This window comes from Camelina sativa, chromosome 14 (genome assembly GCF_000633955.1).
Source record: "Camelina sativa cultivar DH55 chromosome 14, Cs, whole genome shotgun sequence".
NCBI lineage: Eukaryota > Viridiplantae > Streptophyta > Magnoliopsida > Brassicales > Brassicaceae > Camelina > Camelina sativa.
The window spans coordinates 12,659,226-12,673,614 of record NC_025698.1 but is presented as its reverse complement, the minus strand read 5'-3'; the positions used below and the strand labels follow the sequence as shown (position 1 = coordinate 12,673,614).

Sequence of the window (14,389 nt, the reverse complement as noted above, 5' to 3'; positions counted from 1 at the left end):
ATATTTTTATTTTTAATTATGTTTTTAGTTTTATTTTGTAATACAGTTTTTTTTATCACATGGTTTCATAATACTAAATATAGAATATTTTATTTTTAATATCAATTCATTCCAACAACAAAGCATTATTCAATAACTTTCATATATTTAAAAATAATTAATAAAAATATATATTATTATTAAAATAATATATATGTATATATAATGTTGTATAAATACAATATTGTTTAAATACATAATCGTAAATTAGTCACTAAATTTGGTGACTACATTACGACTATTTTGCGGTAGTCGTAAGATAGTCGTAGCGTAGTCACTAAATTTAGTGAATACATTACGACTAAATTTACCAAAGGAAACAATACAATTCAACAAAAAGAGAAGAGAGATTTCCATCATCAGATAGATGGATTATAACAAAAGCTATACTACCTTCATAATGATCTTGAATACATCATCAGCAATTAGAGGAGCCTTGAGTCTAGATCTCTCATTGACATGATCGTACAATAGTCATTGATACGTCTAGAGTTCAGAAGAAAGAACACTCACGTTTCAGAAAATGAGTTCTTAGTGTTCTTGTGGAGACTGGAGACAGCAATTCTAGCACCAAGCTGGAATTATAAACATTGAAACCATTGTTATATTATTGCCTAATGTCCAATAACAATATAAAAATTGGAAAGCATCACAACATGAATCAGATCAAGTAACAATCTCTGTCAATCACAAATATGCAATTTCACATGTAAATCCGAAACACCAATTAAATCAAATCGTAATGATAGTTCTAAAAATAAAAAGAAAGGGGAAAAAACAAAGAAGAAGACTGACAGAGGCATAATCGGGATGGTTGGTGGTCATAGAAGCAGCAGTCTCAGCGGCTAACTCATCGAGTTGAGTAATGGTAACGCCTTTGAAGACACCAACACAGACTTTCGGAGCGACGAGGACAGGGTCACAGTGATCGATACTAAAACCATAGCTAAGCTTCTTTAGCCACGCAGTGATTTTATAGAAGCGAACAGTTTCCTTCTACCTGTCACGTTTCACCACGTACATTTTTTATTTTTCTCTATATGAGGAATTGTATCGAACAGTTGTTAGGCTTCTCTGATGATGATGAAGGAGAGAAGAAGAGGAAACATGTAGACATTCCAATTGCCGAGAGAGAAACGATAGAGGAAGCATAGTAGTAACTGAAAATCCTTTAAAAAACTACCTGAGAAGGTGTGATTTTATTAGAGTTATTTTTCAACTAAAAACAGAAAAAATCTCATAGAATCATGCAAAGTATCAGTTTTTTTAAAAAATTATGAAATTTTGAATAACAGTAGATTTCAAATAAGTTTTATAAATCATTGATTGAATAACAAGAGATTCTAGAGTAGTTTAAATAAGTTTACATAAATCCAAGTTGAATAACATAAGATTTTAAAAGATTTTTTAAATCATCAATTGAATAACATAGGATTTTAAGAATACTTTAAAATCTTTTAAAATATTAAGTTCAATACCCTCTAACAAAATTTTAAATGTTATTATTAATTTTCAAGTATGAGAGAAAAACTGTAAAACTATATTCCTAAAATTTCTCACACTAACACCACCACGATTAGGGATAAATCATGGCACAATCAATAACTGATTCATTAATTCCAATTTAATTCAACTTCCGACATAATAAACAATTGACAGAATTTTTGATTTTTAGAGACCACGTTTCTACTCTTATTCTTTGTGGTTCTCTCTTTTTCATGTTTTCATAACAACTAATCCCCCTAAAATGTAGTTTAAAAACTGTTAAATTCTTAGCATAGTTCAAATATAGTTGCAAAAGACGTATAAGCCCATAAACTTGTTAAAATAGACGTGTTCGATTACATAGCATTGGACCAGGGACATGGGCTAAAAGTTTTAGAAGCAACAAGCCTTAAAAAACTAGTGTTTTTCAAACATTAACATTAATTTTTTTTTGTGATTATCAACTTTTTTATATAGAAAAATATCCCTCAATAGCACTAATCTATGTTTTTCTTCCAAATTTAGCACTTATTCTCAAATATTCCACATTTAGCACAAATTTAATATAATTAAATACTTTTAATTTTAAGAAAACTCTAAAATATTGATATTTTAGATCTCTCTTCTTTACTTTGTTTTCGTCGCTGAAGACCATCTCCGCCGTACGTTGTCACCGGAGTCTCCATTTCTTCCATCTCCATGGATCTAAGACACCAGTGGCTGCTTCCGCCATTAACCTTCTGAATTTTTGTGGCGATCAATTCATTAATTGCACATACCGAGATATGATTCCTCATTTCTATGGCTTGGATTCGACGGTACACATCGGAGCGACGCTCACCACAGTGGTTTATTTATACAATTGCTGATACTGCCGTTGTTGGTGCTGATTCCATCGTATCTCCTGATCCGCCGTCGTGCATAAGAGTGGTAGTTGGTTTGGTTTTATCTCCGATGGTATGGAATTGGTGCTTAAGGTGAGTTTTAAGCAGCTCAGTTCTGATCTGTATGTGTATAGACTTAAGCAAAAGTTTCTGGAATTTTCTTTGTAGCTTTAAGTTTTTGTGTTTGGAAATTTTAGATTGTGAAAGATGGACTCATATACAACAGTTCATGGGCCTTACACTTATGGATTTGCGCTTATCATCAAGCAGAAACGTATCCTTCAAAAAAGCAATAGGTGAGTGAGTGAGTTAGAGTGAGAGTATAGTTTTGTAGCTCTTCTTGTTACTTTGATTCAGTTGTGACATATTGAATGAGAACTTGAGAGTATTGTTTAATGGATTATGTTTGGTTTTAAAATTTCTAACAATGTTTATTCTTTGATGAATCACATGTACAAAGTGGATGAGTGTTATGCGAAGTCAGCAGATATCAACACCACAATTGTTGCATACCAAGTGTTTGTTATAATGTCATTGAGATTTTTGTATATTTAGGAATAGCTTCCTAAAATTCAAGAACGCATTCCTTAACATTATGTAATGTTTCCTAAACATTATGAAATTCTTCTTAAATTTCAAAGAAATGATTTTTTTGAATCTTCTATTCATATGATGCCTTAATGTATCACAAATTACTCCAATATGATGAATTTTATGCACTTTTATGAGATTTATGCACCATCACTTTAAAATGTAATCTTCATATAATATTTCAACCATTATTTTTGTGAAGAGCATCCTGAATTTCAAAGTGTCCTTCTTGAATACTATTGTAACTTTTCTAAATTTGAATAATTGTGTTTCTAAAATTATATGTTTGTGTGTTTTGCTTTAATGTGTCAAATATTATAGATTACTCTATTAGTGAGTGGTAATGATTTCATTTTTGTGCACATTCTTTCCAAATTTCATACAATCCTTCCTGAATTTCATATAATCCTTCCTAAAATTAAAGAACCGAGAGAAGAGAAATCAGAAAAAAAAACTAAGTGAGTTCAACGTGTTAATCGAGTAACACAGTCGGTGAATCAAGTAAAGATGGTGAAGTAACGGACAAAAAAGAACAAGATTCAAAGAAGGAGGAAGAAACATGGGACAAAGAGAGAGAGAGAGAGAGAGAGAGAGAGAGAGAGAGAGAGAGAGAGAGAGAGAGAGAGAGAGAGAGAGAGAGAGAGAGAGAGAGAGAGAGAGAGAGAGAGCTGGGTACGGGATGAATCATGTTTGTGGATGCTGAAAAGAAATGAAATAAACTTAATTTTATTAATAATTTAGGTTTTTTCCAAAATTGAGTGCATATAAATTTGTGCTAATTTTGGAACATTTGAAAACATGTGCTACTTGTGGAAGAAAAACTTAAAATAGTACTACTTTTGTCAATTGCCCTTTTATATATGTGTTTGCTAATGGATAAAAGGATATGGATTTCCCGAAAATACTTCGGGTCGGCCACACATTGAAGTAGCCCTGGGCATTCGGGTTCCCGAACCCGATCAGGTTCGGGTTTTCGGGTTTTTGGGTTTTCAGGTTTAGACATATAGAACCCGTTCGGATTTTTTATACTATCAGTTCGGGTTCGGGTATTACCCGCTCGGATTCGGGTAATTCAAGTTTACCTGAACTCAAACAAACCATGAACAAAAAAAAAAAAAACTAATTTTTATTTTTTTATAAATTTTAGAACACTTGTATATATATAAATATTTAACGTTTTAAGTTAGTACAGAGAAATTAAGATGGCAAAATGGTTAAAGGTGTACTCTTAAATGCTCAAGGTTCTGGGTTCAAATCCCATTAGAAGCATATTTTAATATTTAATTCAGATTAGTTCGGGTGGGCATTCGGGTATCTGAACCTCAGAAGTACTGAACTTGATCGGGTTTTATACAATACCCGAACCCGAACCGAACCATCTACTTCGGGTCGGGTTCGGGATTCGGGTCCGGATAATATGCCGAGGCCTACATTGAAGTTAAATTGTAGAGATTTTAGTAAGAGTGGATTGTAGTATATTTGCAACATCAATCCACTATCCATAAAATAAAGGGTAAAAATATTAGTGAATACCACAAATACAAAGAGAAATAAACAAAATATCACAAAAACTTTTTTTTTTATAGAAAAATGCCAATAGACCCACGGTTTTGGTAGAGTAAAAAAACATAATTACCCTTTTTGTTTTAGAGTTAAATAGAAGGAGTGGAAAATAACATGTAATATTTATATTTTACATGTCATATTGAACTAAATAGCGTTTAACATATAAAAATAGCGTGTTACACGAAAAAGTAACATGTTAAAAAGAGAAATTTTTTAAATATTACTTGTAATTCAAAAAAAATAACATGTTCCAAAAAAAAAACAGAAGTTCCAACATGAGATAATAGAGAGAGTGAGAAAGAAAGAAAGAGAGAGAGAAAAAAAAATTATAGAAGTTTCCACATAATTGGCATGAGAGAAGAAATAAAAGAGGAGTGAGAGAGGATGTTATTTATGTGAACTAGGTGCTTTCCCACACAACGCGTGGGTTGTGGTGTAGTTGGCACTTTCTTGTTTTTTTTTGATTTTTTTTTCATTTTCTCTTTTGTATTATTTCGTTTTAATTAGGCATATACGGGCTTCGCAATCACTTGTATTTATACACTATATCTTTATACCATTTCATTTAGATGTGTACAATTGTGGCATTTATTTTTTATGAATTATGAGGATGTTGTTTTTTCCTTTCGAGGATCCAATCTTATCATTGACTGATATTGTTTCCAATACATTTATTGTATTTTAGATTTTCTAATTAACTGCTTATGTAAACCCTTCATATTGTACGTTGATGTTGCAATAATAAGTTATTTTTAAAAAATAATTATCTTTCGTGTAAGTGATTATGTTTGTATGCCCATCTTTTGGTCTAATATCAATAAGATCGTTTCTGTTTTTCTTTAGTTGGCTTTGAAACCAATTTTGAGTTAAGCAAATAATGGGTCGAATTATGGTGTTAATAAGTAATATAAATTCTTATGTATAAATATTGTATATATGTGACTATAAGTTTAGCTAACCAAAAAATTATGTAATATTTAAATATAATCTTGAACATATATATATATATATGTGGGAGGAATGTATGGAATTATTGGATAGAAGTTATTTTTGAGTTAAATGACCTTTTATGCCTTTAAAGTGAGTTAAATATTAATAAATTTTTATATGTGTCTTGACTTTTTAAAAAAGGAATACCAAGTGTTTTCTTCCAAATTTGAAGTGACATAGTATTTTAGTTTTCTTATATGATTTTATGAACTTCAATGTAAAGGTTTTTCAAAGTAATAAGTACACTCACACTGATTGAATTATAAAATTTGGAGAAATGTTTATTTCGATTAATCATCTGCTCTTTTAAATATATTAAATAAGTATGTTGTTGTTCCTACAAATAGGACAACATATATTATAGTTTAACCATGGAGTTAAGCAATGGAAATGAAACTTGTGATTGCAAGACAAAATGCTTATATATATTATGTTACACACTGATCATTTAAAAATGAATAGGAACATCTAGTTCTCAAATAAAGTTGATTTTTTTTTGTTAAAACCAACATATGTGAATTTAAATTTAACTATGCAAATTTAAAAAATAAATATGAATAGATTAGAAAGGCAAGAAATATAAAAGAAATATTTTATTTTTATATAAATAAAATAAAAATTGAAAACAATGTTAAATATATATAATACTTTCTAAATTAAAATATAGAATCAAACTCTTACAAGTTACAACACATATGAGGGGGAAACGAGCTATTTCCCCCCAAGAACTATCATATCTCGCTGGATGGAGCCCGAACTTGAGCCACAATCTATATAGCTATGTAAACTATGACCAATCTCTATGTCCCCCCAAATTAAAAGTTCTACACCTATATCCCCATGAAAAAAAAGTTCTATATCTATTTACACCTAGACCTGGTTATGTGACGGTTTACTATTTGCTTAACCGTCTAACGAATAGCCTAAACCAAAATTGACCAGATTAAACCTGATTTCTTGTCAGCCTTGGTCCAGTTGTGCTAATTTGGATCAAACGATAAACTATATATATGGGACAGTTAATGTTTTAAGTAAAAAAAAAAAAATGACACAATCATATATATAAAAACATATGGTAAAAAAAGTCTGTACAACAAATCTGAATTCAGTATCTCCTATCTTCTTCTTTTTCATTTTTTTTGTTTATTTCAATGCACAGAACAATCATAGAATACAGAGGACGACGAAGAAAACAAATTCCAAAAGTCTGTAAAAATCTTAACAGAAGAAAAAAAAATGGAGAGAAAGAAGAAAGAATTTAATTCTTTTTTCTCGAGTGAATGAAGGAGAGAGATGAGAGAATTTACCAGCTGAGACTGAGACTGAGAGAGAGAGACTATATAATATGTAAAACAGAGATCATCAATCATCAATCATCAGCGTGAGTTGTAGTGTCCATACAAATCATAAGGTGCCCAAAGAGTATCAAGTGGACAAGGCCGTCTGGAATCTAACCGGAACCACGGTTTACCACTACCGGACCAATGAAGCAAGCTAACCGGACCTAGATGTAGATCTCTACAGCTTCCTCTCACGTTATCTCCACCTAGCCCGTGCTGGTTCCACCGATGCTCTATCGGAGACGAGGAAATGGAAGAAGACGCTCTCGGGACACGAGGAGTGTTTCAGGATCGAGTGCACGGCGGCGACCGAGCCACGGAGGTACTCAAAATCGAGAGTAATGGCGACGTGGACCAAGGAAGGGTTGCAGACGCCGGAATCGATGTCGGCGGCGGGGCAATCGGCGGCATTGCGGAAGACGGGAGCTTTTCTGAAGGAGAACCTATGGGTCTGTGGATCGGAGGTTGGTAAGCGGAGGTAGGCGTCGAGATGAGAGGATCTGATGGCTTCAGCTGGAGGAAAAGATTGGAGAGAAGGAGAATCTCATTATCCAAAGCATCTTCCTGAGGAGGAGGAGGAGGAAGAGATTAATATTGATACGTTTCTTCTTCTCTTCTTGGATTTGAAATCAAACCACCGATGGGCGGCGAAAGAGGAGGAGGCGATAGAAGACCGGACCAAGGCTGACAAGAAATCAGGTTTAATCTGGTCAATTTTGGTTTAGGCTATTCGTTAGACGGTTAAGCAAATAGTAAACCGTCACATAACCAGGTCTAGGTGTAAATAGATATAGAACTTTTTTTTCATGGGGATATAGGTATAGAACTTTTAATTTGGGGGGACATAGAGATTGGTCATAGTTTACATAGCTATATAGATTGTGGCTCAAGTTCGGGCTCCATCCAGCGAGATATGATAGTTCTTGGGGGGAAATAGCTCGTTTTCCCCACATATGAGATATAACAACATTTGATATTGGTGGGTGAGGAGAGAATGATTACTATAAGATGATAATCCAAATTAGATAATGGAGATGAATCTTTTAAAAAAAGAACAATGTAAAATATATATATATAATACTTTCTATATTAAAATATAGAATCAAACTCTTACAACACATATGAGATATAACAACATTTGATATTGGTGGGAGAGGAAGACAGAATGATTACTTATAAGATAATAATCCAAATTAGATAATGAAGATGAATCTTTTTAAATAAGAACAATGTAAAATTTTTATCATGTAGTCTCTAAAATTAAAATTTAGCATTAAAAATTTACAATGATATTTTATTTGTTTTTTACAACCCATACAACAAAAATAAGAAATCAAAAATNCTTCTCTTCTTGGATTTGAAATCAAACCACCGATGGGCGGCGAAAGAGGAGGAGGCGATAGAAGACCGGACCAAGGCTGACAAGAAATCAGGTTTAATCTGGTCAATTTTGGTTTAGGCTATTCGTTAGACGGTTAAGCAAATAGTAAACCGTCACATAACCAGGTCTAGGTGTAAATAGATATAGAACTTTTTTTTCATGGGGATATAGGTATAGAACTTTTAATTTGGGGGGACATAGAGATTGGTCATAGTTTACATAGCTATATAGATTGTGGCTCAAGTTCGGGCTCCATCCAGCGAGATATGATAGTTCTTGGGGGGAAATAGCTCGTTTTCCCCACATATGAGATATAACAACATTTGATATTGGTGGGTGAGGAGAGAATGATTACTATAAGATGATAATCCAAATTAGATAATGGAGATGAATCTTTTAAAAAAAGAACAATGTAAAATATATATATATAATACTTTCTATATTAAAATATAGAATCAAACTCTTACAACACATATGAGATATAACAACATTTGATATTGGTGGGAGAGGAAGACAGAATGATTACTTATAAGATAATAATCCAAATTAGATAATGAAGATGAATCTTTTTAAATAAGAACAATGTAAAATTTTTATCATGTAGTCTCTAAAATTAAAATTTAGCATTAAAAATTTACAATGATATTTTATTTGTTTTTTACAACCCATACAACAAAAATAAGAAATCAAAAATAAAATGAAAAATGATTTGAGATATTGTAGAAGAGAATGAGAGAATGTGAAAATGAGATAGTAAAAGAATGCCAATATGAGAGAATTGAGAGATTGAGAGAATGCTTATTTATATGATAATAAATGATGGAAGTTACATTTAGAATTATGGAGTTACAATAGTAATTTATTGTGTTTGAATAAAATTGAGTGGTGAAATATGATTAATGCATAATTTATTTTATTTTCAGTTATAATTTTATTTTAATGTGTGAGTTAAATGTAATTTGTTTATTGAGTGTTAAATATTGTTTAAAGGAGAGCAATTAAAAAATAAAAAAATTAGAAAATATTAAATGAAAATCAACCAATAAGGAGAGATCAAAACCTTACTTTTATATATATGATTTAAAAAATGACATGATATTTAAACAAATAACAAATAATATATGTAATGGGTATAAGAATAATTGTAGATAAAGAGAGAGAGAGCAACTGTCACATCAATGGTACTTTCTTAATTACTTTTGGTTTCAATAGTATCTATTGCATATTCTCTAAAATAAAATAGAAACATTTACATTTCTACAATTTCAAATGAGAGTGATGAGCATGCATGAGGAAGTTACCTACGTTTTTTTTTTGTCATCTGTTGTTATTGATAATACTTGGAATGATACATTGTAGAATACAACTTAGTCAGCGAAAAACAGATATATCCTGCAAGTCTAAAGCCCAAACGAGGGAAGCTAGGCCGGCGGACAAAGGATAAATCCCCGGAGTCAAGTAGAAATACAAAAGAGAAGCATTGAAAGCCCTTAACGAAAGAGAACGGACCCAACAACTAAGAACAGAGGCAAATAACATTAAGACCAAAGATAAATGCTATGACTAAACAAACAAATCGATCTATTCTTCTGAAGTTCCTGCGAATGAAATGTACCAATGCTGCCCACGGCAACCACATCAATCACAAAAACCTCCTCCTATCACAATGAGAGATGATCTCTCGGAACCAAGAACCTGACTTCATAACCTGACAAGTAAAGCTCAATTCAGAACCTCATAAAACACTTCCAGATGCGGCAGAGACGAACGGTGCGTCAAGGGAGCGCCTAGATAGAAGCCATATAAAAGCAATCCAACATCCTCCAGATTCGGAAATACAGAGACAAGGAGCAAGACCAAACAACCTCGATGAGCTTTGAAATCAGGAACAAAAACAAAACTCATCTACAGAAGTTATCATCACCAGTAACTTCCACCTAAGAGCAAAAAGATCTGAAGCAAAGAACCTAGCATAAACTTCACATAACAAAGACCTTTTCTTAGAAACGGAGATGAACCAATTGAGAAACTAATAGCTAAAACCAGGCAATAACGGAGAGCGAAAAGACAATGGCAAAGAGAAGTATGCCTTCAGAGCAAACACTAGCCAAACACGCGGCATCAAAGCAACATGAAGCACAAAAGCGAGAAACTGATCTGGGTTGTGGGCAGGCGAAAAAATGATTTTTTTAACAGACTAAAATCCCGTCGATCTTGGATCCGGCACCATCCTCCTCGCACGAGCCATGAACCAACCAAATCTAAAACGCTCGACCGCTTCCGCAAAACACCCAGAAATCACAAACCGGTTAAACTACAAAGAAACTCCAATCGAAGGCTAAAAAACTTCCTAGAACTTAAAATGAAACTAAAACAGAAAAAGAAAGGAACAAGGCATGGAGACCAGAGCCGGTGCTAGAGGAGCCACCGCACTCTGGCTTCAGATCTGAGAAAATTTTGAGCGGCGGCTATTAGGTTTAGACGAGGGAGAGAGAAAAAAAATTTCGTTCCTGTGTTTTCACACAACGTTCGCCAAAGCGGGAAGTTACCTACGTATACTAATCAATTTCTTTATTGAGTTATTAATTATTATTAAACATAACAACTACATATAGATATAAGCCTATACCACATGCCCACATAACTTGATAAAAGACTAGTAATCACTACATTACACGAACAGGAGGAATACTCTGCTCATTCTTGAAGAAATTCTCAGGATCATACTTAGCTTTAACTTGCATCAATCTCTTCAAATTCCCCAAAAAGTACTTGTATCCGTATATCTTAGCCTTACCTACGTTTGTCTCACCACTCGGATTGCTTCCAATATCAATGTCTCTGAAATTAAAGAACGCCTCTCTCGGATTACTTGACACGTACGGTTCCGCAACTTCGAAAAGCTCCTTCATCATAGCTAGGCTACTCTCTGTGGCGTTTGCGTCCAACCACATCGTAGAGTATTGAATCTTGAACAAGTTTCCTTTCCGGTGAGGAAACGCTGTGGCCGTCGCTGGAATACGGTCCATCACTCCACCGTAAGGGTTAAATTGCAACGAGACACTATTGTTGAATTTAAACATTGTCTTCCAAAGCTTCTCCAGTCCTTCTTTGGGGATTGGTTTCTTAACAAAATCCGATTTGCTCTTAAAAGATATTGAATTCGTCATAGGCCTATCTAGAAGGACACTCTTGGGTGTACCCGCCGGGAAGTTGGCCCAAAACAACGTCGTGTTAAGCCAGCTCATTTCGTGACATTCTTCACGTCTTAGCCCTAATTCAGGGAAGCTGTTGTTCATTATCTCCATCAGCTTATCTGTTGGACCCAAGAACTGAGCATAGAATACAACCGCGATGGTTCTCTCGCCAGGTTTTGTTCCACTTACGGTTCGAGGCCATGCTGTTATGAAAAGACTATCAGGAAATTTGTTAGCGACGAGCTGCCACTTGTAGAGAACATCAGTGCCTCCTTGTTCCAATGTTTTGTTAACTCTAAACACTGTCAGGATCTTTGGAACCTCGACGAGGTTGATTTTCCAAGAGAGGATAACTCCAAAACTCGAACCACCGCCGCGAATCGCCCAAAAGAGATCTTCTCCCATGGTAGTTCGATTCAAGAGCTTGCCGTTGACATCAATTAATTTAGCATCAATGACATGATCCACTGTAACTCCGAATTTTCTCATCAGATTTCCAAACCCTCCACCGCTTATGTGTCCTCCTGCTCCTACCGTAGGGCAAACGCCAGCCGGGAACGCTAGGGTTTGGCTTGCCTCATTGATCTTTACGTAGAGTTCTCCCAAGGTCGCACCAGCTTCAACCCATGCTTTCTTGCTAGACAAGTCAACACTAATTGACCTTAGATTGTGCATGTCAAGAATGACAAATGGCACAGAAGACATGTAAGAAGAACCCTCGTTGTCATGACCACCGCTTCGTATACGTATCTGGATACCACTAGACTTTGCGCAGACCACCGTGGCCTGAACATGAGATACATGTTTCGCCGCTACGATTGCTAGTAGTTTTTTTAAGTTAGGGCTCGAGAACCTCTTGTTTTTCGTGTATGACTCGTAAGAAGATAAGAAGGTGGTGGTGTTATTGGCGATGAAGATGGCATCTGTGATAGGATTCGCCGGACTAGTCCGATTACCAAGGCATTCGATGAAGTTTTCAAATTTTGGTTTTGTTACGGGTGCTTCTAAAACCGAAATAATAAGAACAACACACAAAACATAAAATGCTCCTTTCCTTTTTGAGCAACTATTGAACTTCTTTGAAAGCTTGTTGGTTGAAAAAAGAAGGAAAAAAAGTGCTTCTTTCATTTTAATCTTTTGTGTAGTCCTACGCTTCTATTAGGAGGATTTAACTTTATAGTATCAAAGTGTAGAGTGAAAACTTATTTAAAAGTGACTTCTGTTTCGCGACTTTCGTCATATAGGTTTACTTTTAAGTTTTCTTTTGTCCACTTGTAGGTGTTTATTTTGACCAAAGCTAATGGACATTTTAACGTATATGACTGGGAATGGTTTTCATGATTATATTAAGGATTGAGTCGCATCAATTAAACCTTTTGTATATTTCACAATTGTTTTGATTAACTGTACTTTGTATTATCTAAATTCTCAAGTATTATATATTGCAAATTTCATTAGTGGAAGAAAGTTGAATACAGAGAAAGACTGGAAACGATAGTATATAAATGGACACGTAAGGGTGAGTATTTCCAAGAAACTTATCTTGTAGAAAACTACGTACTCTTAAATTTCGTTGATTTCTATGTAAAATATTATTTTTTCCTTTTTAAAAATAATTGTTACTTTAAACTTAATTTTTATTGTAATCTAATCGTTGATTTATTAAACGAAGAAAATATTAAAAATTTAACAAAAATATAATAACACGTTTATCTATTTTTTTTTAATTTGTGTAAAAATCTAAAACAACAACAATTTTGATACGGAGAAATTACAATTAATGATTGTACTAAATTTTTCTCTTGACTTCATTATTAGTGGACAAGGTTTGTGTGTTGAAAATTACTAATGAGTTTATAAATAGCCGTAAATTTTGAAATAGACATTTTTGTTTCTTTATATAATAACTACATGCAATAGACTTTTCAAATAGCTGAAACGTTGATTGTTTGTTTTTGTTATTAGTTTTTTCTTTTCCAACAACAACATAATGTCAGGTTGAATGTAAATAAAAAAAAACATAGACATTGTCATAAACCACTAAACTAAAAGTCATGGTCAAGTGGTAACTACGTACGTTTATACGTCATATGTTCCGTTTCTTACGTTTATACACGCTATATGTATTTAGATTGAATTCAAAGCATTAAGAAAAAGTCGATTCAAGAACAAGTCAAAGCAAAGACTTGTTCTAAGAAGAAGACTTCCACTGAGTATAGAAAAAAGAAAGGCTCATAGTGAACCGGAGGGTTCCAAGGAAAAGATTTGAAAACTCATCTACTTCCATATGCTTTCTTTGAAACAGTTTTAGGTTTGTACACTGAGCAAAACGGTGAGTTATCGAGGAGCAGAGCCGGGTTCAACGTTTTGGGAGGTCCTTTATTCGAAAGTCAAAAATGTGTCCCTGTTTTATATATTATCCAAACTCTATACTACTATATACTCTTAGTATAGTATTCCTGCAAGGTTAACAGGGTGATCAACATTTTTTACAGTTTAATTTAGTATTAGAAAATAAACTTAAATTTGAAGTGATAGCCCACACTCCATACAATATTTCTTTTCTTTACAACTGAAAAAAAAAAAAAAAATTGGATCTATGAGCATTATTGCATTAATGCAAATTCAGAGGAGAAAACTATGGTTTAACTCGAGTTAATTAGAAAACTTTATGTTTAAGTTCCTAAAGTTGTCTTTGTCTCTATATAAAGATAGAGCACAAATGCTCAGTGCATGCGGTGCTAGTGTGATAGAAAGCTGAAAGACAGTTGTAAAAATTGAGAGCTGGGTTAGAGAGCAAGTTCTTAAGTGATTTTTCATGATTTTGTTCGCAACAACAACTACTTCCCAAAACACAGTTTTTTTTCGAGTTGCTTGACGACAGTAGGGAGTATTTAAAAAAAAAAAAAAAATCTT

The 14,389-nt window shown here is 33.5% G+C and overlaps 1 protein-coding gene across 1 annotated transcript in view; it reads right to left on the bottom strand.

Moving 5' to 3' along the window:
• The window catches only part of LOC104743524 (berberine bridge enzyme-like 6), a 4,648-nt gene continuing 1,085 nt past the window's right edge, over positions 10,827-14,389 (bottom strand). The window contains exon 2 of the mRNA XM_019235502.1: positions 10,827-12,477. Within this exon, the coding sequence (XP_019091047.1) occupies positions 10,943-12,477 (1,535 nt within the window). The 3' untranslated portion in view covers positions 10,827-10,942. The remainder of the gene's footprint in view (positions 12,478-14,389) is intronic.